Below are 27,580 nucleotides of genomic sequence, written 5' to 3'. Positions count from 1 at the left end.
GGGAGCTGCTGCTACAGTGATTGATAAAAATGAACAGCAGCAGAAGAGGAGGGTGGGTGGGCAGAAGGGGAAACGTAGCGGTAAATGTTGTGGAAAATGCGATGAAATGAGATAGGAGAGGAGGGTGGAGGGGATGGAGATGTGAGAGGAGTACTACTGTATTAATAGGGTTAGAGGAATATTCATGAGTCGGTCATGGAGAAGGATTCGTCAAGTCGTGGAAACATGACCCTTCCTTATTGAGCTGGGCAAAGGTCACGCCATCCTAACCCAGGGTAGGTCAAGGGTAATCAAAGGGTCATGTATAAGGAAGGTCGCGACCCTTGTAATCGCGACGCAAAAATGCTTTAAGGGTCGTACCGTCGTGCTTCGGAATCATAGTCTCGCTCAAAGGGTCGTACAGTCGTTCTCAAGGGACGTGCAGTCGTTCTCAAGGGTTGTACAGTCGTTCTCAAGGGTCGTACAGTGGTTCCCGGGTAGTTGGACAACACTTAAGGGATTAACTTCGTAATATAATCGACTCAACGAACCAATCAATAGATGTGTTTACTTCTGCTCTCCATTTGTAACGTTTACTCTTCTCTGTATTAGGAAAATACAGGAAAATAAAAGATATTACGAAATACAATGAATATTCACGTGTGTGTGTGTGTGTGTGTCGTAAACTGTATATCAGTGTAATTACAGTGTCGTAATACTGTCCAGACAATGCCGACTTGTTTGTCAGTGTGATAGTAAACTGCTCTGATATAAAGCTACCTTGAAACAAAAACAATATATAAACATATGTACACGTAGCACCAATAACAACACAGACCCAGAAACCAATTGTTATTGACCCCAGCAATCATCTGTTGGATTCCATGAATTACTTTGGCTTAACACTTGGATACTGACTAATGACTTTAATTACCCCCCGATATTCAGTGCGGGTCGTCTGATATGACCAGCGCTGATAGCAATTAGTAGTTAATTAATATAAATTGGTTATTCAAGGCATCACCTCCTCCAGAATTATTGGCCCTCGTGTGCTATATACATATCTGTTCTAGTGCCAAGAATTAGCATCTCCTTCGTTATCTGAACGGCCAGGTTTTTTCTTCCACTGTGCCATGTTTGGTTACCATAAGAAAAAAATATAAACAATTGATCATGCAAAATATTTACATGTGTGACTCTTAGATATGTATGGTAAACAATGCCTACATATACAGCATAATTCTCTTCGATGTATATCAAATGACTTTTTTATATATTTCCTTCTTGTATCTCCCCTGATGATGAGATTATGACACGAAAATGCACTTGGGAAGAGAGAGAGAGAGAGAGAGAGAGAGAGAGAGAGAGAGAGAGAGAGAGAGAGAGAGAGAGAGAGAGAGAGAGAGCGACAGAGACAGACAGACAGACAGACAGACGACCATGGAAGCCTATCGCATTATAGAGTCAACGAGGATACTGCTTAACCTTCCCGCCTTATCACTGGACCCGAGGGGGTTGATAAATGTTTTTTTTTGCATATAATTAATTTACAAAAGTACCATAACGTTCTGGTAAGATTTTTACGACCAAGTGTTTAGTATAGTATACACTACTATATACATTAACTAAATCTCGTACTACACGAATAAACAGCTTTGTATAAATAATGAAATAAATGGTTGGTAACTGAGGGGGGTCTCCCATATGGCAGCCGAGGTACCAGAAGTACGATTATTATCGATCTTGTCGGATTCGAACCATTGCGAATGGGTGTGGTTGAAGGGGGGGGGGAATGGGTGCGTAGGGAGAGGGGAGAAATGGGGATGGTATGTCCTTAGGGTCTGATGGACAGCATATGATAGCAATCAGTTAATGCAAGCACTAACTGCAATAACCATTTACGTTTTATTGTCGCCCAACGGTATAAATTTCACCCGGCGACGATATCATGATGTGGCCAATTGTGATTTCACATCGAAGATTCTGAGAGTAAATTTGATTATATTGTCTATCTATCAATGAATAACTAGACAGAAACCGTGCAAGGATAGATTTGGGAAAAAAACTAACTTTATTAAGGCCTATTAATAATAGCAGTTACGGTAAACTGAATGAATGTAACTAAAATATCTTCGTTAATATTTCGTTGAGGAGGAGGTTAACGATGGGACAAGACCAGCTTGTTTTTGAATGAGGAAAAACTTGTTGGAACTCCCTAACGCCAAGTTCTCGTTAATCAGCACCTGTATTTATATACAACGATAGGTTAAGCTCGTTCACCACGACTTGATACGGCGATCACTCGTTAACCTTATAACGACAGAGCAGAAACTTTCGTTGAAAAGTGCTCAATCACACGACACAGAACTCTCGCTTAGGAGAGAATAAACGACAAAATCTCGCTAGAGATGCTAGAAATCAACGACAAAACGACCCTCTCGTTAGTCTACACCCGAGAAAACGACAATAGGTCCGCATCGTTAACCATGACTCATTTAAACGTAAACTGCATCACACATTTACGAAATTTACGCACACACAAAATACTGAATAATAATAAATAATACTGAAATAGGACGTATTTCATAACACGGAAACATGTTGATCCAGGTTATGACAGAGTGTGTGTGTGTGTGTGTGTGTGTGTGTGTGTGTGTGTGTGTGTGTGTGTGATGAACATATAACACCTTAGGGTTGAACGGAGCTTAAAATGATTGAACTGGAAAGAGGAGTTTTTAAGTCTTTCTATAAACACAGTTTATGCCACATACCCTTTACTGACTGTGTGTAGAACACACAAACACACACACACACACACACACATATGTATATATATATATATATATATATATATATATATATATATATATACACACCTTATTCCATCATGGAGTATATAGAAATAATGTACATTAATCAGTTCAATCTCTTTTGTAAGGTGTATTGTTTTAGTGCTATTGTTTACTATCAAATATGTGCATTAATGAACACAGAATATTCATCAGTAATATATCAAAAATATGTCCACATAGAATAAGAAGTATAACTCTCTCTCTCTCTCTCTCTCTCTCTCTCTCTCTCTCTCTCTCTCTCTCTCTCTCTCCGCCATGTTGTTTGCGTTCATCTGGGAAATGAGGAGACTCTGTCTCTCTCTCTCCCTCGTCTCGTTGTGTCATTAGAAAATAGCTCCCCAGGGGAGGGGAGGGGGACCCCGGCCCCCACGGCCAGCGGGGGAGGGGGAGGGAGGAGGGGGGGATGGGGAGGTGTTGCTAAACGTTGCCACTTGAGCGGAGGAGATCGTAAACGCTCCGTTACTAATGCCCTCACAACATGGCCTATCATTCCATACACACACACACACACACACACACACACACACACACACATACATACACGCATACATACATACATACATGCAGCTCCCTTTTCCACTCCCACATATACCCCTCTCTCTCTCTCTCTGTCTCTCTGTCTGTCTGTCTCTCTCTCTCTCTCCCCTCCCATACACTCCCTCTCGCCTCCCACAGAAGGTCCATTTCCTCTCCCACACACGCCTTGAACCAGACTCAATTCCTTAGTCTCATACATGTAATAACTAGTTCCCAAAAATACCTTCTGGCCTCATATACGTGGACTTCCGTACAGCCTCCAAAATATCTCACAAACGACTTCTGAGTCAAAACTCATGTACCAGGAGAACTCATCTGTATATGGACAGCGGCAGCGACTGGCTATCATGAAGGAAGCAGTGAGGTGCTGAATAGGCAAGTATGCGACTGGCTCTACGTTACAGGGTGAAGTTCCACAAGGCCCAGTGCTGGGGCCCGTGTTTCTTTAACCCAGCACATCCGCGACCTAGACACAACACTGAACAGCAGACTATCTACATCTGTCAACAACACGAGATGAGAAAATGCAGACCAGCCAAAGGAGGAGTGACTGAATGTTTTAGGGAGAGACTCTGGCGACGAAATATAAATTACGAACACAAGACGTCTGATAATCCGTGATTACAAGATAAAGAAACCACCCGAGGCATGTCTGTCTGTATAAGATGTTCAATACGGTATACAATACCTTGCTGCAGAGTGTAAAGTCAATAGGATGCAACGATTTACAACTAGAAATATAGAATACTAGAGGGATAAAACATTTATCTTTTACAACCACTCTCATCAGACCTCATTTACAATACGTGGTTCAGTTATAAATTCCAGACCGGATCAAAGACGAGGAAATACTAAAACGAATGCAAAGATAAGCAGCCAAACTAATCCCTTCACTCAGAATTAAGCCTTATGGAGAAAGACCTCAAGTGCCTATACTTACTCTCTCTTAAAAAGCCCAGAATGTGAGTATCTTTTTATGTTAGCTGAGACGTCACTGGCAGCTGAAGCCCTAATATATATATATATATATATATATATATATATATATATATATATATATATATATATATATATATATATATATATATATATATATCATAGCCTGAGCCACGTAACCATTTTACTGACCAACCCCTCTGGGTGGAGGAACAGCTGGATTGACTGTGGACCGTCTGCCGTAACCAGAATTCGAACTTGTACACTCGACCCCTAGCGAGGCAGCCCCCGTGAATGCGTCACGGTTAGGGACGCTAACCGCTACACCACAATTATTCAAAGTACTAAACAATTTTGAAAAAAAAATGTAAATTTCTTTAATTTAGGGAGATCAGTGAAAAGAAATGTTATGAAGATATATGGAAGGAGATAACATGGCAACGTAGGAAAATCTAAATTTTTTTTTACCCTAAAATGGATGAACAGCGGACTAAACTTACTCCTGGTGTTACAAATGCGAAGATCATGACTACATTTGCAATCCAGGCTGGACTAATACGTCGGTGACATCTGGTATTTGCTGATGATGCTGCGTACATTTCAACACCTGTCCTTCTTTTCCAGAATCCAGGCACAGCATTACGGCCGTCAAATTGTTAAGAAACATTTTCCACACTCACACACTCCTACACAATTTCCATGGCAGTATATCTTCCATACTAATTTTTTTCTTTCTCGTCTTTTTTTCCTGCCGACCGTTGAGCCGGAGGGAGAGGTGGACTGGGAGATGTCTTTTGCTATACTATCCTGCCTCTCCTACTGTATTAGGCTTAGTTTCAGGCTTATAATTTCGTCTTGGACCATCAGGTATCCTGTAATTTGTCCTTTCCTTATACTTTACAAACTTTCTGTCCCATTCCATACTTTCCCTTTCCCATCTCATAGACTGCCTACCCCCTTACACACCTCCCTTCATCCTTCCACATAATTCCATTCTCCATTCCTCAGTCAACTGTAATTCTCAGACGATTAATTAAGTGTTTCGTTCTAAACCGACCCTTACGGCCGCGAACGGTAATTACCACAAGTAATTATCACTAACAACCAACACATACCTCAGATAATCTTGATAATCATAGTGAAATTATTCCCTGTGCTGGAGCGAATATGAATAGTAATTATCGCGATGCAATCCTTATGTGAAGGCAATTATCATTACCTGATTATCTGACCAATAATTGCCGCGACAGAGCGATTATTAGTGAGGACTTACTCTCATTTCACAGTAATCAAAATACCAACGCAATTACGGAGGCAGAGCCAATTCCAGCGAAAAATCCCCGGACGGTGGTGTCTGGAAACCCCTGGCGAACAGTTGCCACACAGTAAATAGAGAGAGAGAGAGAGAGAGAGAGAGAGAGAGAGAGAGAGAGAGAGAGAGAGAGAGAGAGAGAGAGAGAGAAAACTGTATTGTATATTGCTCATTTGACTAGAGATTAATTTGATAATATTTTTATCAACAGTAAAGACAGGACAGTATGAGAACCATAACTTTTATCATCACTTTTATCTATTTGGTGGAGATCTATTCAAAACAAATGGTCAGATCTTAGGTAATTATAAACGTGTACAGTAATCATAATTACAGTTATATGTAAGGATGTACATGGTATATATATATATATATATATATATATATATATATATATATATATATATATATATATATATATATATATATATATATACATATATATATACATATATATATATATATATATATATATATATATATATATATATATATATATATATATATATATATATATACATATATATATATATATATATATATATATATATATACATATATATATATATATATATATGAATGTAGGTTTGCGGCAGGGGTGTGTGATGTCTCCATGGTTGTTTAATTTGTTTATGGATGGGGTTGTTAGGGAGGTGAATGCAAGAGTCCTGGAAAGAGGGGCAAGTATGAAGTCTGTTGGGGATGAGAGAGCCTGGGAAGTGAGTCAGTTGTTGTTCGCTGATGATACAGCGCTGGTGGCTGATTCATGTGAGAAACTGCAGAAGCTGGTGACTGAGTTTGGTAAAGTGTGTGGAAGAAGAAAGTTAAGAGTAAATGTGAATAAGAGCAAGGTTATTAGGTACAGTAGGGTTGAGGGTCAAGTCAATTGGGAGGTAAGTTTGAATGGAGAAAAACTGGAGGAAGTGAAGTGTTTTAGATATCTGGGAGTGGATCTGTCAGCGGATGGAACCATGGAAGCGGAAGTGGATCATAGGGTGGGGGAGGGGGCGAAAATTTTGGGAGCCTTGAAAAATGTGTGGAAGTCGAGAACATTATCTCGGAAAGCAAAAATGGGTATGTTTGAAGGAATAGTGGTTCCAACAATGTTGTATGGTTGCGAGGCGTGGGCTATGGATAGAGTTGTGCGCAGGAGGATGGATGTGCTGGAAATGAGATGTTTGAGGACAATGTGTGGTGTGAGGTGGTTTGATCGAGTAAGTAACGTAAGGGTAAGAGAGATGTGTGGAAATAAAAAGAGCGTGGTTGAGAGAGCAGAAGAGGGTGTTTTGAAATGGTTTGGGCACATGGAGAGAATGAGTGAGGAAAGATTGACCAAGAGGATATATGTGTCGGAGGTGGAGGGAACGAGGAGAAGAGGGAGACCAAATTGGAGGTGGAAAGATGGAGTGAAAAAGATTTTGTGTGATCGGGGCCTGAACATGCAGGAGGGTGTAAGGAGGGCAAGGAATAGAGTGAATTGGAGCGATGTGGTATACAGGGGTTGACGTGCTGTCAGTGGAGTGAATCAAGGCATGTGAGGCGTCTGGGGTGGACCATGGAAAGCTGTGTAGGTATGTATACACGTGTGTGGACATGTGTATGTACATGTGTATGGGGGGGGGGGGGGGTTGGGCCATTTCTTTCGTCTGTTTCCTTGCGCTACCTCGCAGACGCGGGAGACAGCGACAAAGTATAAAAAAAAAAAAAAAAAAAAAAAAAAAAAAATATATATATATATATATATATATATATATATATATATATATATATATATATATATATATATATATATATATATATATCAGAAAAGACCAAAGCTAATTATATTTACTTACAGAAGATACATATAACTCTACTGACAAACACACATATGATTATCGGCATGACCTTAGACACACACACACACACACACGTACCAGATGTAATCCTTCAGTCCCATAAATTGAATTAATGTTCCTGTTTATCACATGCACTTTAATGTTTACCACGAATCCAACTTCTGAGAAATCACGTAATCTTACACGTACATATATATGAATGTGTTTTGCATATGATAATAATAATAATAATAATAATGATAATAATAATAATAATAATAATAATAATATTAATAATAATAATGATAATAATAATAATAATAATAATAATAATAATAATAATAATAATAATAATGATAATAATGTTTATGATAATGATAATAATAATAATAATAATAATAATAATAATAATAATAATAATAATAATAATTATTATTATTATTATTATTATTATTATTATAATAATAATTATTATCATTATAATAATAATAATGATAATTAGAATAATAATAAATCTTCCAGCGTCTGGCAGGACAGTCTCTGAAAAGCGTTACCATAAGTTAGGCTGGTTGCCTGGCAGCAAACCTCAGCAACCGACTGTACGATATGTTGGGCATGTTTCTAAAATGATGACAGTATGGCTGCCAGCCGTCGTACAGAATCTGATGAGTTATCTAACACTTCTATGTCGACAATAGCTTCGTTGTTACATCAATTGTTGTTACATCAATTATATGATTGTCGGTAGCCCTCTTATCACGGTACGATATGTTTTCCAAGTTCTCTGACACCATGATGTCTAGATTAACCGTACGATATATTCGCTAGGAAGTCTGGCACCGTCACACTATGGGTACGATATGTTTCTTCATGTTCTGGCACCGTCACACTATGGGTACGATATGTTTCTTCATGTTCTGGCACCGTCACACTATGGGTACGATATGTTCTTCATGTTCTGGCACCGTCACCTGAACCGTAACAATACGATATTTTTCCTTGGTTCTTCAGCGACGTCATGTCAATGATAAGGGTACAATATGCTCGGCGAGTTCTCTGGCACCACCTTCATGTCAATAACAACAACCGTACGACACGTTGGGAAGAGGTGTCTGGCAGTGGGTACAGCGGTACGATATGTTGGCAAGGGTTGTTTGGCAGTGGATACAACATTAGTACGATATGTTGGGTCACTGAACGACTAATATATCAATATAAAGGAAAAACGGAACAAAAGATTCATCTGCGCTTTATTTATTTATTTATTTCGCTAGAGAAGACACCAACCTAGGCCAGGGAAGGGAACCTGACAGCCTCTGCAGTGCTGGCTCACGCCGTTGCCACTGACTCGATATATCCTCAGGCAGGTAGTACCTCCCTGGCTGGTGGTTGCCTACCACCTACAGTGTGTGTGTGTGTGTGTGTGTGTGTGCGTGTGTGTGTGTGTAATAAAGAGGAAGTCCAAAATTCCCCCCCCCCCCCAACCCTCCCTCCCCCGCCTCAAGGGTACAGCCAGGCCCGCCGCCCTCCTCCCCCCTCGTCAACTAGTGAAACCTGGGCGTTACAATCCCAAGACTTTATTACGTCCTTACCAACTACGTACGTACATTGCCAGTGCCCAGCTGGGGCGAGCTGGGGGCCTGACGTGGCCCCACGTGACGTGCAGAGCTGGGGTGGCCTGACGTGGCCCCACGTGACGTGCAGAGCTGGGGGCCTGACGTGGCCCCACGTGACGTGCAGAGCTGGGGCGAGCTGACGTGGCCCCACGTGACGTGCAAGACGTGTAGTCACATGGGAGAACGGAAGGGTGAAGCAATATATATATCTCCTAATACTGAGGATACACACACACACACACACACACACACACACACACACACACACACACACACACACACCGCGACCCTTTAAACTACCCAGAAAACAAGATCGAAACGAGTCCAACTACACCCACACAGTGTGATAGTGGGCTAGGCTAATTAAATATCCCTGAGACAGTGTTCGTCCGTTATCAGTTATCAATTACCGTTGTAGGAGGAGAGGGTTACGTTATAGAGACGGACAGAGTGTTTGATATAAATTTCCGAGGTGATTCGTACGATGTAGTCGAAGTGATGATAGACATGGTACATATGAAGGAATTATGTATGCATGTGAATTACATGATTATATATATATATATATATATATATATATATATATATATATATATATATATATATATATATATATATATATATATATATGCATGTATTGTGCATATGGATGAATATGTATGCATACACAATACATCTGGTTGAGCGAGTATGTATGTATGCATGTATAAAAGGTAAGGATGATTATAATGTATGTATCCACAATACATATGGATGGGTATGTATGTATGCAAAATACATATGAATAAGTATGTATGCATACAAAAATACATAGAGATGAGTATGTATGGATGAAAATACATACATATGAGTATGTATGGATGAACAGTACATACAGATGAGTATGTAAGGATGGACAATACATACATATGAGTATGCATGGATGGACAATACATACATACGAGTATGTATGGATGAACAATACATACATATGAGTATGTATGGATGAACAATACATACAGATGAGTATGTATGAATGAACAGCACATATCGATATGTATGTACAACGAAGGCAATGTACCCGCCTACTTCCATCACTTCTTTCAATAATTTGAACAAACTTTCATGATCTCATTTCTTTCTTTTATTATTTTCTTTCTCGTCCAATGTTTTAACAAGCGACTTTTACCAGTCTGGCTGAGGGGGTCCCCCATGGGAGCTAATAAACACAGTGACAAAAATTTTAAAATCCCATCGAATCAAAAAACTCTCCCGGCTGCATAATCTCCCAATTAGGAGGGCGGATTGGGATTGGGGAAGGGTGGGGGGGGGGGGGGGGGCTGGGGAGTAACAGGGTGACGGAGGGGAGAGGGGAGGACTGGGTAGGGGAAGAGGGGAGGGGAGGGGAGGGGAGGGGAGGAAGGGGGGGAATGGTTAGACAAGGGCGGGCGCGTTGCGAGGAGCGACAGCCTTCTGGAGATGTCTTAAGTGCTCGCCGATAAATTTGGGACCTGACTTTGTTGAACGCTGGGTACTTGGTGATGCGGTCGCGCTCAAGGGTCGTACCGTCGTGCTCAAGGGTCGTATGGTCGTGCTCAAGGGTCGTATGGTCGTGCTCGAGGGTCGTAACGTCGTGTTCGAGGGTCGTACCGTCGTGCTCGAGGGTCGTACCGTCGTGCTCAAAGGTCGTAACGTCGTCTTCGAGGGCCGTACCGTCGCGCTCGAGGGTCGTACGGTCGTGCTCGAGGGTCGTACCGTCGTGCTCAAGGGTCGTAACGTCGTGCTCGAGGGTCGTACCGTCGTGCTCGAGGGTCGTACCGTCGTGCTCGAGGGTCGTACCGTCGTGCTCGAGGGTCGTACCGTCGTGCCTAACTGTTTTAAAACTCATCAACACGCATACAGATCCAACCACAACCTTCAGAGAAGAAGAAGAAGAAGAAGAAGAAGAAGAAGAAGAAGAAGAAGAAGAAGAGGAGGAGGAGGAGGAGGAGGAGGAAAAAGAAGAAGAGGAAGAAGATGAAGAGGAAGAAGAAGAAGATGAAGAAGAAGAGGAGGAGGAGAAGGAGCTAGATGAAGAAGAAGAAGAAGAAGAAGAAGAAGAAGAAGAAGAAGAAGAGAGAAGATGCCGGGGTATGGAAGCTGTGTGCACGACGCTGGTCCCATCAAGCTGTTGTAGCTTGTGGACTGTAGAGAGAAAACGGGAAGAGGGGGGGGGTGGAGGGGGGGTTGCCCTCAGGTGATGTAAGGAATCCTTTTGAAAGGACACAACTTCATCCTTGTGTGGTATATTGATCACTTCTATCCCACTGTGACTTGTATATTGATCACTTCTATCCCACTGTGACTTGTATATTGATCACTTCTATCCCACTGTGACTTGTATATTGATCACTTCTATCCCACTGTGACTTGTATATTGATCACTTCTATCCCACTGTGACTTGTATATTGATCACTTCTATCCCACTGTGACTTGTATATTGATCACTTCTATCCCACTGTGACTTGTATATTGATCACTTCTATCCCACTGTGACTTGTATATTGATCACTTCTATCCCACTGTGACTTGTATATTGATCACTTCTATCCCACTGTGACTTGTATATTGATCACTTCTATCCTAGACTGACTTGTATATTGATCACTTCTATCCCACTGTGACTTGTATATTGATCACTTCTATCCCACTGTGACTTGTATACTGATCACTTCTATCCTAGACTGACTTGTATATTGATCACTTCTATCCCACTGTGACTTGTATATTGATCACTTCTATCCCACTGTGACTTGTATACTGATCACTTCTATCCTAGACTGACTTGTATATTGATCACTTCTATCCCACTGTGACTTGTATATTGATCACTTCTATCCCACTGTGACTTGTATATTGATCACTTCTATCCCACTGTGACTTGTATATTGATCACTTCTATCCCACTGTGACTTGTATATTGATCACTTCTATCCCACTGTGACTTGTATATTGATCACTTCTATCCCACTGTGACTTGTATATTGATCACTTCTATCCTAGACTGACTTGTATATTGATCACTTCTATCCCACTGTGACTTGTATATTGATCACTTCTATCCCACTGTGACTTGTATATTGATCACTTCCATCCTAGACTGACTTGTATATTGATCACTTCTATCCCACTGTGACTTGTATATTGATCACTTCCATCCTAGACTGACTTGTATATTGATCACTTCTATCCCACTGTGACTTGTATATTGATCACTTCTATCCTAGACTGACTTGTATATTGATCACTTCTATCCCACTGTGACTTGTATATTGATCACTTCTATCCCACTGTGACTTGTATATTGATCACTTCCATCCTAGACTGACTTGTATATTGATCACTTCTATCCCACTGTGACTTGTATATTGATCACTTCTATCCCACTGTGACTTGTATATTGATCACTTCTATCCTAGACTGACTTGTATATTGATCACTTCTATCCCACTGTGACTTGTATATTGATCACTTTCATCCCAGACTGACTTGTATATTGATCATTTTCATCCCAGACTGACAATGTTATATCATCACCTTCATCACAGACTGACAGTGTTACATACCAATCACTTTCATCACCCCACCCCCGCTCTCTCTTAGCTGTTCGGGAACAGAAAACGAGGTGTGCCCACTCACTAACTCGACTTCCACTGCCGCAACGCGTCTCCTATGAGTATGCCACCATACTTGACCAAACCCAATTTTCCTTATTTCACATTTCTCACCCAATTCATCTAAACAATTCCCAATTTAACATGAGACGAATATCAACTTTTCGAAGCATCTCGCTTGTCAAATAGTTATTTTCTTTCTAACAACGTATTATCATGATTCGTCTCGCTAATTGCACAACCAACGACACAAATTGGTTGTTAGAGGCCGAGGGTATTTAGCTGCGAGCCCGTCAGATCCAGACAGCCCCACCAGCTCTGATGAGCCAATCTAAAAAAAAAAAAAAACATGGGTTTTAATTTGTCTGGTGACTAGAGCGGCCGAGGCAGCAAAACCCGCACAAGAACAATCGACTCTTATTCCAACTTTTATAATACGAAAAGATTTGTAATTTTGGTCCATTTCTCCCTGACACACACACACACACACACACATAGACAAACAAATACATACACATATACATACACATACACACACAAAAATACATACACATATACATACACACAGGCACCTTAACCCTTTCACTTTTGTTCCCATAGACTTCTCTCTCTCTCTCTCTCTCTCTCTCTCTCTCTCTCTCTCTCTCTCTCTCTCTCTCTCTCTCTCTCTCTCTCTCTCTCCTCTCCCTCCCTGGCCACCAGCCTTGCTCCCTATCGTGTAGGGAGCCACGCCCAGCCAGGGAGAAGGGTGAAGGGAAGGAAAGCCCACCTCTGTGTGTAATCATCAGCCAAGGGTTAGAAAACGGGAAGGGTGGGGGACTGTGGAAAGGGGAAATCCCTATGGGAGCGGAGGATTGTGGGAGGGGAAGGACCGTGGAAAGGGGAGCAACACAAGAGAAGGAAGGGGGAGATTGAGGAAGGGAAGGTACCCATGTGTAATTACCTATTTGTACTGTACGGGGAGGGAGTTGTACACTGGTGGGGCCCCCATCTCTTGTACTGTACGGGGAGGGAGTTGTACACTGGTGGGGCCCCCATCTCTTGTACTGTACGGGGAAGGAGGGAGTTCTACACAGGTGGGGGCCACACGTCCTGTACTGTACGGGGAGGGAGTTCTACACAGGTGGGGTCCCATCTCTTGTACTGTGCGGGGAGGGAGTTCCACACTGGTGGGGGGCCCCATCTCTTGTACTGCACGGGGTGGTAGTTCTATACTCAACGTTCACTACAATTACACAAGTCTTGAAACTTCTCTTTGCAGTCCAAGTCCTATTTTTCATCATTCAGTTCATTCCACAGCTCAGTTCATCCTACATTATAGAAAAAAAAATTCTAACAAGTTTCTCGCACAACATCATGTTATGTCCTGAGGTTGTTATATTTTCAAGGAAATGCTCACTGGTAACATCAACTTAGGCTTCAAAAAAAACACAACTTAAAGGTTGTGATCAAGTCTCTACTGACTCTTCTCTCTTCCCAAGTCTACCATCATCTCTCAATCCGTCACCTTGGGCTTCTGTAAGCGCGCTAACCTAACCAGACAAGCACAACGCTGGTTACGACGCTATGCAGGATGTGAACAGCTTTACGGAGCATTTCAGTGCTATACTAACATTTACCAAGGGGACAGTTAGTCTCATTTTGCCATCCATCCATTGTAGGATTCCCACCATAGGTGAACTACGATGTCGACTCACATGTCCTTCTTACGCAAGAGGCTGTATGTAGTATGTATGTGCTCGTATGTGTATAATATCCACACATATCATAGTGTGTAAAGCCAGGTAGCCATCTATCGACAAGGCCAGAGGGGAGGTGGAACACCTGCGCTGGTTTGTAAGTCTATTGCCTCGCCCGGGGTTCGAACACAAGCAGGTGGCGTGACCTGTTTGTGTGTGTGGTAAAGAGGCTTCACACGCCCGTGGAGCCCAACATTTCATTACATGTTCCTAAAAACTTTTAAGTCTCTCTTGAACCAATAGCGCCGGTAAACAAACAAATTACCAAAACAAACACCACTTCTTAATGAGAAAAACCATAACCAGAGAATAGCAACAAACACAATAACAATAACAATGATAACTACATCAATAATAGCAAAAAAAGAAAAACTAATTTTCATTGCAAGACAAAGATGATGATTGCATCAAATGATAACTACTTACAATCATTAAAAAGAATCCTAATTAGGTACTTAATTTATATCAGTAAGAGGCTTCATTACCAATCAGTATGTACTATATATATATATATATATATATATATATATATATATATATATATATATATATATATATATATATATTTCTAGCCCCCCGCTCCCTCCCCTTTTAGTCGCCTTCTACGACACGCAGGGAATACGCGGGAAGTATTCTTAATCCCCTATCCCCTCTCTTTTTTTTTTTTTTTTTCCAAAAGAAGGAACAGAGGGGGCCAGGTGAGGATATTCCAAAAAAGGCCCAGTCCTCTGTTCTTAACGCTACCTCGCTAACGCGGGAAATGGCAAATAGTTTAAAAGAAAAGAAGAAATATATATATATATATATATATATATATATATATATATATATATATATATATATATATATATATATATATATATGCACATGAAATTAAATACGACAGCATATTTAAAGTTATTATTCTTCTTTTTATGTTCTCTCATTTTCTCAGTATCACTCTACCATCAGATGGTTGCTCAAACACCAGCTGTCCAAAGTTATGCATTTCATTTCAATCAAGCTTCACGGAGGCATCATCAGGAATCTACAAAAATCTACAAAAAACTGCGTAACAAAACTAGGATAGAATATGTAAAACGCACAGACAAAATATAAAATAGAAACACAGTCGGAAAAATACACAATACATGGCAAATGAAAGTAAGGGAAAACAATAAAAGCGAAAGAAATTAACAATAACATGAAGTGTAATATGAGTCACAATCTAAATACAAACTATGGAACGAGAAATATAGAAAAACTTACGGTTGAGAGAAAACAATTTTAAACGAGGTAGGAATATAGGAAGTCCATCACTGAACACACTCAAGCTGGGCCATGTTGGACCGTTATTGTCCAGATGTGGCGCTGAGGTCAGGTTGGCCTCGACTGATTCTCTCAGAAGAGGAACCACAAGGGATCTAACCAGAAGCTATACGGTGGAGATGGTCCTGACACAGCAGGCCACCTGGCCTAGGGTGAAGCTGTTCACTCAGGGTGACATACCTACCCTGGGGTGCAGCCATTGACCTAGGGTGACATACTACCCGCAGGGTGAAGCTGTTGACCCAGGGTGACCTATCTACCCGTAGTGGTTGTTTACTAGTAAAGGAATATTAATGATAAGGCCGAGATATACACAACTTTATTAACACGTCATCATACATATAAGGAATCTATCGGTAAAATTTACTTTTATATTTCGTAAACGATCTATTGACACTTAGAGAAAAAGAGTGTATATATATATATATATATATATATATATATATATATATATATATATATATATATATATATATATATATATAACACTATGTCATAGGCCCTGTATAAATGACTGCTTCATATGCCCTGGTTAAACTCAGTGACAAGCCATCACCCCGCATATACCACACTGAGCCAAATCATTCTATCCCATGATCTCATCCCCCTGAATGTCAAAGTCCCATATCCTTCCTTCGCCCTTACTCCCTAAACTCTTGACACAGATCCTCTTAGCCAGTACCTCCTCGCTCATCCTCTCCATGTGTCTAAACCTACTTCGGCGCACCCTGGGAGGCACTGTGAGTGAGAGTGCGCTCATCACCACACCTCGCTCTGACACTGCCACACCTAACACGATCGACCCACCTCACACCACGTATCATCCCGAGGTGTCCCGTGTCCATCACTTCCCATCCTCTGTCTTTCTTTGGCATAGAGAACCTGTGATTCCCATTTAAATAATAGTCTCGTGATCGCTGTATCGTTGAAACGTTTCTATCTTTGGCCTACCAGACAATGACTTCTAACTGCATACACCTCGTCATGCATCCAGAGGAATTTAGCCTCATATGTTCCATGCATCCAGGGGCTTTAGCCTCATCTGTTCCATGCATCCAGGGGATTTTAGCCTCGTCTGTTCCATGCATCCAGGGGAATTTAGCCTCGTCTGTTCCATGCATCCAGGGGAATTTAGGCTCATCTGTTCCATGCTATGACTCATTCTAGCACCCATGGTTCCATTTGCTGTCACGTCCACTCCCATGTACTCAAGGCACTCCACTTCTACCATGTCCCTCCCTCTCCAAGATGCAGTCAAATCCTTTCGTCTCCGCTCCCAGCACCATCTCAAAACCATATCACGAACCAGAGCCCACCATTTGTTCCCATCTGTCGCACGTAAATCCCGATATCAAGTTCCAAGACCTTCTCTCCGCGGCCTGCCACTACGGCGGTGCCATCTGCAAACACTAGCTGACTCACCTCTCGATCACCCGTCCCTCTCCCCCTTGCATACTGTAGACCCGTCCTCCTCTCCCAAGACCCCAGCATTTACCTCCCCCACCAGAAGTAAATTATACAGAGTGACACCACATATTCTATATATATATATATATATATATATATATATATATATATATATATATATATATATATATATATATATATATGATGCGAGTGAAGGGAATGTGAGGCTGTTGAAAAGTAGGCGGTGGAGGAATGGTGGTGTGGGTGGGGATGATATCAGCTGTGGTGGTGATGGTGGTGGAGGTGGTGGTGGTGGTGGTGGAGGTAGTGGTGGTGGTGGTGGTGGTGAAGGACCGTCACCACCACCACCACCACCACCGTGAGGTCGAGGCCCGCCTGCGCCATGCTGGTAGTGCCTCTGCCGACGGGCGATTGGCTAGCGCCCCCGCGTCCCGCGCTCGGATAGGCCGTCGGGCGTCGCGGGGCGGGGCCTGGCACCGGTGGCACTCCCCCGTGGCCCCGCCCACCACATAATTGAGACTGATGGCGGCCGCGGCCACACTGTGACACGGGGCTTTTTATCCGCACGACGGAGCGTCCGACGCGCGCGTAGGCCTACTTCAAGCAGGTGTTCATTGGTTCACCTGGTGCGTCCAGACCAGCAGCTTTCCCCCCCCAGCCACGCCCCTGGGCACACGAGTGCTGACCCGGCCAAGGGCACCTCTCTCTCTCTCCCAGCGCAGCGTGCCGGTGCGCCCCCGGGGCAGGTGTAGGGAGGAGGAGGCGCGCTGCCGCCGGCCCCCCCTCTCTCAAAACAGCCGGCCGCAGGTGTAGTGCAGGTGTAGTGAGGGGCCTACAGGGCAGGAGGCACCACGGCGCCCTCACCACCTCCACACCTGCCCTCACACGCCAACCTCCCCGCCCCCCGCGCCCTCTGGCCGCTCCTCCCGCCTGCTATGAGCGCCGTGGTGACCCAAGCAGGCCCTCACCTCGGCCCTGTGGCACCGGCCGTGGCACCGGACCCCCCGCCGGACGTGCTCCTGGCACTCCTCTCACGCAACAAGGCACTTGAAGGTACGTGGCACCTGTACTTACCCTACCCTCCCTCGTACGTGATGGTACGTGGCACCTGTACTTACCCTACTCTCCCTCGTACGTGATGGTACGCGGCAACTGTACTTACCCTACCCTCCCTCGTACGTGGAGGTACGTGGCAACTGTACTTACCCTACCCTCCCTCGTACGTGATGGTACGTGGCAACTGTACTTACCCTATCCTCCCTCGTACGTGAAGGTACGTGGCACCTGTACTTACCCTACTCTCCCTCGTACGTGATGGTACGCGGCAACTGTACTTACCCTACCCTCCCTCGTACGTGAAGGTACGTGGCAACTGTACTTACCCTACCCTCCCTCGTACGTGATGGTACGTGGCAACTGTACTTACCCTACCCTCCCTCGTACGTGGAGGTACGTGGCAACTGTACTTACCTACCCTCCCTCGTACGTGATGGTACGTGGCAACTGTACTTACCCTACCCTCCCTCGTACGTGATGGTACGTGGCACCTGTACTTACCCTACCCTCTCTCGTACGTGGCAATTGTACTATACCGTCGTTCGTACGTGAAGGTACGTGGCACCTGTACTGACCCTACCCTCCCTCGTACGTGATGGTACGTGGCAATTATACTTTACCGTCGTTCGTACGCGAAGGTTCGTGGCAACTGTGCTTACCCTACCCTTCCTCGTACGTGATGGTACGTGGCAATTGTACTTTACCGTCGTTCGCACGTGGTACATGTACTCACCGTACCCTCCCTCGTACGTGAAGGTATGTGGAAATTGTACTTACTGTACCGTCGCTCGTACGTGATGGTACGTGGCACCTGTACTTATTCTGCAGTCGCTTGTTCGTGTTGGTACGTGGTATCTGTACTTACTATACCGTGGTTCGTACGTGAAGGTACATGGCAACTGCACTTTAATATACCGTCGTTCGTACGTGAAAGTACGTGGCAATTGTACCTACTGTACCGTCGCTTGTACGTGAAGGTACGTGGCAATTGTACTTACTGTACCGTCGCTCGTATGTGAAGGTACGTGGCAGTTGTACTTAATCTGCCGTCACTCGTACGTGAAGGTACGTGACTTGTACGTGAAGGTATGTGACTCTTGTACTTATTTTAACACCACTTGTATGTGACGGTACGTGGAACTGTACTTATTCTAACGCCACTTGTATGTGAGTGACGGTACGTGGAACTCATACTTCCACTCTCGCTACTTGTGCGTGATGGTACGTGGACACTTTTACTTCCTCTACTGTCACTTGTACTTGAAAGTATGTGGCATTTGTACGTGACGGTACGTGGCACTTGTACTTAACGATACGTGGCACATGTACGTGATGGTACGTCACACTTGTACGTGACGGTGCGTGGCACATGTACGTGATGGTACGTCACACCTTGTACGTGACGGTACGTGGTACATGTACTGCCTCCCAACGCTACTTGTACTTCAAGGCACGTGGCACACGTACATAAAAGTACGTGACTCGTCCACATATCGGCACGTGAGGGTACGTGGCACCTGTGCGTGCCACACGCGCCCCTGGCACTTAGTGACCCTGTATCTGAACACCTCCTGTGGTAGAGCCACCTTCAGGAGCCTAAGGCCCTTCGCACACCACAGTACCTACACACACACACACACACACACACACACACACACACACACACACACACACACATACATACACACACGTACGTATACATACATATATATATATATATATATATATATATATATATATATATATATATATATATATATATATATATATATATATATATATATATATATATATATATTCCTACAAACATGAACATTTACAACTACTAATACTATAACCACTACGTCTACCACAGCTGGCACTTCTAAAACTTCTTTAGAGCAATAACTCATAAAATTCATGACAATTAAAAAATAATACAGCACCAGCAAATACGACAAATTAAGCAAATAAACAAGAGGGGGAAACACTAGTCCAAACGTTCCATCTATGTTGCATGTAACACTCAAAAAGAAATTCCATCTATTTCAAAATCAATACTGTCAACACAACGTGATTTGATCGCCGTTTCCCGTTGTTAGAGAGGTAGCGCTAGGAACACCCGAAGAAAGGCCACATCCACTCACACGCACACACACACACACATACACACACACACACACACACATATATATATATATATATATATATATATATATATATATATATATATATATATATATATATATATATATATATATATTCTTTCAAACCTGGTCCCCGTTTCCCGTTATCGCAAGGTAGCGTCAGAAACAGACGAATTGGGTAAAAAGTCCTCGCTTTGGTTCCTGTCTCAGCCACCTCCTACGACACGCAGGGGATATATATATATATATATATATATATATATATATATATATATATATATATATATATATATATATATATATATATATATATATATAGTTAAACTCACGGAAGACTCTTCATTTATACATCACTCAGAAAAATGAATCATTTGTACTTTCCTAAGGTAATTATATATGCATATCTCTCTCAAGTAATTTGCATGAACTTTCTCCATATTTTTCCCCACTGTTGTGCAAACGTATCATAATCATTAACAATAAGAAAACGAGAATGAAAAAAACCCGATTTAGAAAATGGGATTTAAAAAAATCTTGAGAAAAATATCACGTCTTACGTTAAAAATTCCCATTCATAATGACGATTCTAAATTCTAAGTTACGAGCGTAACTTTATCATCACGCATTAAAATCTCAACACAAACGTAAGAAATATATGTTACGTGATTTAAAGCGTTCCCGACCAATCAAATATGACAACAAACACAGACATTAAAGCTGTTAAACAAGCGCAGAGAATTTAGTGTCTTATCGAACTGGCGCCAATTTTGTAACCAATTCATTCGCTAATTTCCACGCTTGCCTACTTCACATAATACCATTATTCCCATGCACCTTTAAAACCTTTTGATTATATATATATATATATATATATATATATATATATATATTTTTTTTTTTTTTTTTTTTTTTTATACTTTGTCGCTGTCTCCCGCGTCTGCGAGGTAGCGCAAGGAAACAGACGAAAGAAATGGCCCAACCCCCCCCCCCCCCCATACACATGTACATACACATGTCCACACACGTGTATACATACCTACACAGCTTTCCATGGTCCACCCCAGACGCCTCACATGCCTTGACATATATATATATATATATATATATATATATATATATATATATATATATATATATATATATATATATATATAAACTGAGCGTAAATCCCATTTATCACTTTCTTCCCCCGTTGGTATACACTCGGTGAACTGATCATAAAACTTTAATCATACTTTTGAAGAACAAAAACTTATGCGTACCACCGGGACTCGAACCCAGACATTCAAAACACGACAGTCGACTCCCCTACCCTCTGCCGGCATGTGTGAGACACCTATAATGATCAATAAAAGATGATAACGTTCGTTAATGACCGATAACTGGTTAATCAAGACCTATAAAGATGATCCAGTTACGTGTGGAGTAACGGATTGGTTCATACTTTAAGAAAAAAAATTCGCTGAGGATTTAACATATTCCTGTTGTAGAATACAATAACTTTATTGATCATGATGATCATGATGATGATGATGATCATCATGACAGAATGACCAATAATGACGGTAACATTGATAATCATTTATCATTATCATGGACTATTATCAACGGTGATTAGTAGGATAATGTGTATATTCGTTCGTTATTCGGAGATAAGGGACAGTGCTTAAGAATCATATAAGCTAGAGATAGATAGATAGATAGATAGATAGATAGAGAGAGAGAGAGAGAGAGAGAGAGAGAGAGAGAGAGAGAGAGAGAGAGAGAGAGAGAGAGATAACCTCTCTCTAATTAGCTTTAGATCCCAATTCTTCAGTTATCATAAACATTAGAAGAAAAAAAAAAACATAAAGGAAAACGCATCAAAATTCCGTGGTACAAAGCAGGCTGAATTAATATGAACATTTCTCTTTTTCCTTCTTTTTTTTTTCTTTTTAATTTCCTGCAGCAATTAACTTTCTTACAACTGCCACAAACAGTTAACATAATTAATGATGGGTCCAGCAGCAGCCACCTGTGTGTGTGTGTGTGTGTGTGTGTGTGTGTGTGTGTGTATTTATTACCATTATTACCTTTATCATTATTATTATGACCATAGAAACCCAGATCTGACGCGGCGCACCATTCAGTAGCAGGGAAAGGATGAATTCCTTTGGAATGAGGACTTCTTGTACGCCGCTGTACTCCGAAGCCATACGAAGGAGGAGTCCGGTAACGCCTTTACACATTATTATGATTATTATTATCACTATTACTATAATACATGATCGCCGTTTCCCGCGTCCGCGAGGTAGCGCCAGGAATATAGCACTAACTTGTCTCATTCCAGGTTCTGGGGCCCCCCCTCCCAAGTTAGGTCATCAAGGTCTTTCTTTTGATGTGTCCCCTATGGAGTCTTCGCCTCAACGGTTCTATTATTCTGATAGTCTTCTATTCATCAGAGATTCCCAAGTCTGACTCTCACTCTTTTGAAGGTCAACCTCAACTGGAGGTCAGCCTCAACTGGAGGTCAACCTCAAGTGAAGGTCAACCTCAACTGGAGGTCAGCCTCAACTGGAGGTCAACCTCAACTGAAGGTCAACCTCAACTGGAGGTCAGCCTCAACTGGAGGTCAACCTCAACTGAAGGTCAACCTCAACTGGAGGTCAACCTTAACTGAAGGTCAACCTTAACTGGAGGTCAACCTCAACTGGAGGTCAACCTTAACTGAAGGTCAACCTCAACTGGAAGTCAACCTTAACTGAAGGTCAACCTCAAATGGAGGTCAACCTCAACTGAAGGTCAACCTCAACTGAAGGTCAACCTCAACTGGAGGTCAACCTCAAGGTTTACTGCTAAGTCATCCTGGCTGATCTTCATATTCCTACGTAAATCATTCAATATTCATTAATGATGTCGGTTTTTCTTTTGACTTTCGTTCGTATTTGTCTTTCCTTTATCATTTCTTTTTTTCTTTTCTTCACACAGGTCTCGTGTATCATATGTTTGTGGGTTCACAGTCCAGGGTCGCCTTCTGCTCTCTCTCTCTCTCTCTCTCTCTCTCTCTCTCGGACCCTACACCCCCCCCCCTAAGCCGTGGCCTCCAGAAGCCATCGGGAGCAATTCTTCGGCGAAGACAAGTACGCCCGGAACCCCCTGCAACCCCCCACCTCAACCTCACAACCCCAGAGGTTCTAGGTACAAGACAGTCCCACTTTCAACCTCGCTGTTCTAGGGAAGTGCCCACCCCATCACAGTTTTCTGAAGCCTCCTTTTCCTTTTTTTTTTTTTTTTTCTTTTTCAATCTCGCTCCTTCTAGGTGTTTCTACTCCCCATCTCACTCCTTCTATCTTCCAAAAGCTTGACTTCCCATGTCACCCTTGCTAGAAAATCTCCTCTTCTTTCCATTTCCTAGAGGTGCTCCCTCCTTCCCTCTCGCTTCCTCTAGAAGTTAGTTCTTCCCTCCCACTTTACTAGAAGCCCCCTACATCCATACCACTTTCTTGTCTCGCTCCTCTAGGCACTGCCCACTTTCCTGTCACTTTTCTAGAAATCCTCCGACAGTGTCTCTAGTCTAGACACTTCCACTTCTGTCTCACGTTTCTGATAGATCTCCATCTATCTAAGTCCTCTAGAAACTCTCCGATCAACTCACTCTCATCTTAACACTGGACGTACATCCTAGCACTGGTCGTACATCATAGCACTGAACGTACATCCTAGCACTGGACGTACATCCTAGCCCTAGAAGTACATCCTAGCACTGGACGTACATCCTAGCACTGGACGTACATCCTAGCACTGGACGTACATCCTAGCACTGGACGTACATCCTAGCACTGGACGCACATCCTAGCACTGGACGTACATCCTAGCACTAGACATAATTCCTAGCTCTAGAAGTACATCCTAGCCAGTCTTTCTCTAGATCCAACCACAGATCACCACTCCAGATCATGTAGCGACCACCCCCCCACCCCCACCCCTCTCTCCAAGATGGTACCTTGGTCCCCCCCCCCCCCCCTCACTACTTCAGGAGCTCCCCCTCGCCCTCTGGAAGGGGTCCCCCTTCACTCTCTCTCTCTCTCACCAGAGACCCCCCTAGAGAGAAAGAGAGAGAGAGAGAGAGAGAGAGAGAGAGAGAGAGAGAGAGAGAGAGAGAGAGAGAGAGAGAGAGAGCGAGAGAGCGAGAGAGAGAGAGAGAGATGATCCCCTTTTCACTGACTTCCCTAAAAGCTTTCATCACCCTCACTACTCTATACACTCCCCCCCCTCCCCCCCTCCTCACTTCCCATTAAGCCCCTCCCCCTCACTTCCCATTAAGCCCCTCCCCCTCAAATTCCCCTTAAGTCCCTCCCCCTCACGTCCATAGAATCCCCTTCCACCCCCCCCCCTTCCCTCACTTATCTAGACGCCCCCTCCCCTTTCGCTTCTCTAGGAGTCTCCCTCGCCCTCACTACACTAAACCCACTATATATATATATATATATATATATATATATATATATATATATATATATATATATATATATATATATACTTAATCGTCGTTTCCCGCGCCATAAACCATTTTACCCTTCCCACCTCTGTCTACGTACTATCTATCTAACCATCTAACTATCTACCTTCCCATCTATCTATCTATCTATCTAACCAACTATCTATGTACCTACAGTTTCCCCTGTAGTTAAAGCACTAACACCTCTACAACTCATCACACCTTGTTAGGGTCCCAGCTCTCCCTCTACAGCCTTCCTTCCCCCATCATCAGCTCCGCATTCTAACTCATTTTTGGGTAGGTCTCTCCTCTAGCTCACCTAGAAACCCCAGGCACGACTCTAGAAGCCAAGCATCAATATTCTAGACCTCCCTAATCCTTCTTCTAATAAACCCCAAATCAATAATGAACACCTTCCCATTCCAACTACCTTTTCTAGAAACCTAACCTAACCTAGAGGAAGCTGTCACTACTCTAGAACGTCTGTCAGTACTATATAAAAGCCTCCCTTCACCTTATAGAAGCAACATCGTTTTCTAAGGCCACAATGTCAAAGATTTGGGAAACCCTTACCCCCACCCCACCTCAGTTCTCTAGATTCCTATCACTCTTCTAGTAAACCCCAGCAGTCCACTGGCTATCCTCATGGTTCATCTAGAAGCCCCCATCGCTCAACTCACTCGCGAGGGCATCCCTTCTCTAGAAGCCCCATCACTCATTCATATGTCACAATCACTTCCCTAGCTACCCTCATCTGTCATCTAGATGCCCTACCGTTCATCTAGAACTGTCCATCACCCCTCTCGCTCCCCATCATCGCTCTAGGAGTCCTAGTTACTTTCCTTAAAATCCCTACCATTTCACTAGACACCTTCTCACTCTAATGGAAAACACAATCACGTTACTAGAAACCTTACTTTACTAGAAAACCCTATCACTCCACTAGAAAACTTCTCATTTCACTAGAAACCTCCTATACTCATTAAAAAACAAATCACCTTTTCCCTAGAATGTGTTCTCGAATCCTATTCATCCTCTAGTAAGACACCAATCCTTAATCAACCCATGGCCCAATCACCCCATCTACAGTCCCCCTCCCCCAATCCCAATCCATAATATCCCATGGCCCAATCACCCCATCTACAGCCCCGCCCCCCCCCCCCCGCCCCGTCTAGAGCCATCACATTATGACAAAAGCCACGAGGGAACAAATTACTCCTCCCCCCTCTCCCCCTCCCTCTACCCGCTCCCTCCACTGTAATTAACAGCATTTCAGTATGCTAATTAGACACAGTATCAACACGGCCAGGTTAAGGACTCTAACACATTCAGTTTACGTTAGACTGATTAATACTCATATGATTAGGGATATATATATATATATATATATATATATATATATATATATATATATATATATATATATATATATATATATATATATATATAATTCTCTTACACTGTCTTTTTCTTTTCGTGAAATTCTTATATAATGAAGTACTAATATTTCTACAAAGTTCGTGATAACAATTAACCACCAAATTCATCACTAATTTCACAGACCTAATCACTTATTAATCCATCGATTAATCACAAATTTAGTGACTTAATCACAGATTTAATCACTCATTGTTAATCACAAGTTTAGTGACCTCATCACAGAATTGATCACTTAGTGACGGGTCTAATCACCGAATCATAATCACCGATTCATCTGCTAAATATTAATCATCGGAAGGGGCTTGATATAATCTTTCACGGGCGTATGTCATTGGTCGATAATCACCGATTAATTAGCCACGTCATAACCACCTCCAACGAGGACGCACCACACTCGCCATCCGTGAGCACCACCCGGGGCCACAAATATTATCCTTCTTTGAGTGCCACTCGACCCGAGGGGGAGCCTGGAGGTCGACGTCACGTGCCGGAGGAACTTCTTGAGGCCTCGCTGGGTCGGGGGTGGCGCGCCCGGGGGGCGCGTGTCGGACTGACGAAGGAGGAGGAGGACGGGCGTGGACGGGTGGGTGGGGTCCTCCTAAGTGTCTCGGGAGTGAGGTGTCCTCGGACGTGTGTGTGTGTGTGTGTGTGTCCAGCCGTCGTGTCCTAGGCTATCCTGGGAGACCTCGAGGCGGTGGCTGTCTCCTCCAGAAGGCATCCTGAAGCAGTGGCAGCGGCCGCCCCTCGGCATGCCCTCTTATACACGCGCTAATTCAATTCTCCAGCAGTAATCACTTCTTGTTTTTTAATTCTCCCATATTATTTTCATGAGTGTATGCACTTATAGAGATTGGAGTGGTTATTATGAGGCGGTCGATTAGATTAGGGAGCCATATCGCTGATTGTAAGCCCAGGCGGGAGTGTGGGGGGGATGGCGAGGCGCCCCTCCGAGTCGAGGACCCCGGGATGACCCGCCCCAGAAGAGCTCTTCTCCTAAGAACTTGAAGCCTCGTTCCCATTGGTCAGTTGGGTCCGGGAGGGTGTCCGCCCGCCCGGCCGACCAATGGCCGGTCACTGATCAACCCCCCCTCTCTCCTCCCTCCTCCTTCCCTACCACCACCACCGCTGATCCGCGACTTCTTTAACGTGATTTCTAGGAGGAGTTGCTGCCGTCGGCCCGGGCCCAATCGCCGGGATGGCCAGCAGCAGTTAGCGTCCACATCTTCCCCAGTTTTCCACAATCCTTCACGCGGCTCCCGGGGGCCCATCCTCGCCCTATTATCACGAGGACATAAGGGCTCCATTCCCGTGGCGGGCGGCGGGG

General features: G+C 43.1%; 1 protein-coding gene across 1 annotated transcript in view; it reads left to right on the top strand.

Moving 5' to 3' along the window:
* The first annotated feature begins 17,489 nt into the window (after positions 1–17,489).
* The window catches only part of Lim3 (Lim3 homeobox protein), a 165,198-nt gene continuing 155,107 nt past the window's right edge, over positions 17,490–27,580 (top strand). Inside the window, exon 1 of the mRNA XM_071676442.1 lies at positions 17,490–18,210. Within this exon, the coding sequence (XP_071532543.1) occupies positions 18,093–18,210 (118 nt within the window). The 5' untranslated portion in view covers positions 17,490–18,092. The remainder of the gene's footprint in view (positions 18,211–27,580) is intronic.

Source organism: Panulirus ornatus, chromosome 23, assembly GCF_036320965.1.
Source record: "Panulirus ornatus isolate Po-2019 chromosome 23, ASM3632096v1, whole genome shotgun sequence".
Classification (NCBI taxonomy): domain Eukaryota; kingdom Metazoa; phylum Arthropoda; class Malacostraca; order Decapoda; family Palinuridae; genus Panulirus; species Panulirus ornatus.
Note: the sequence above shows the minus strand (reverse complement) of the source record. Positions and strands in the feature narration are given on the sequence as shown.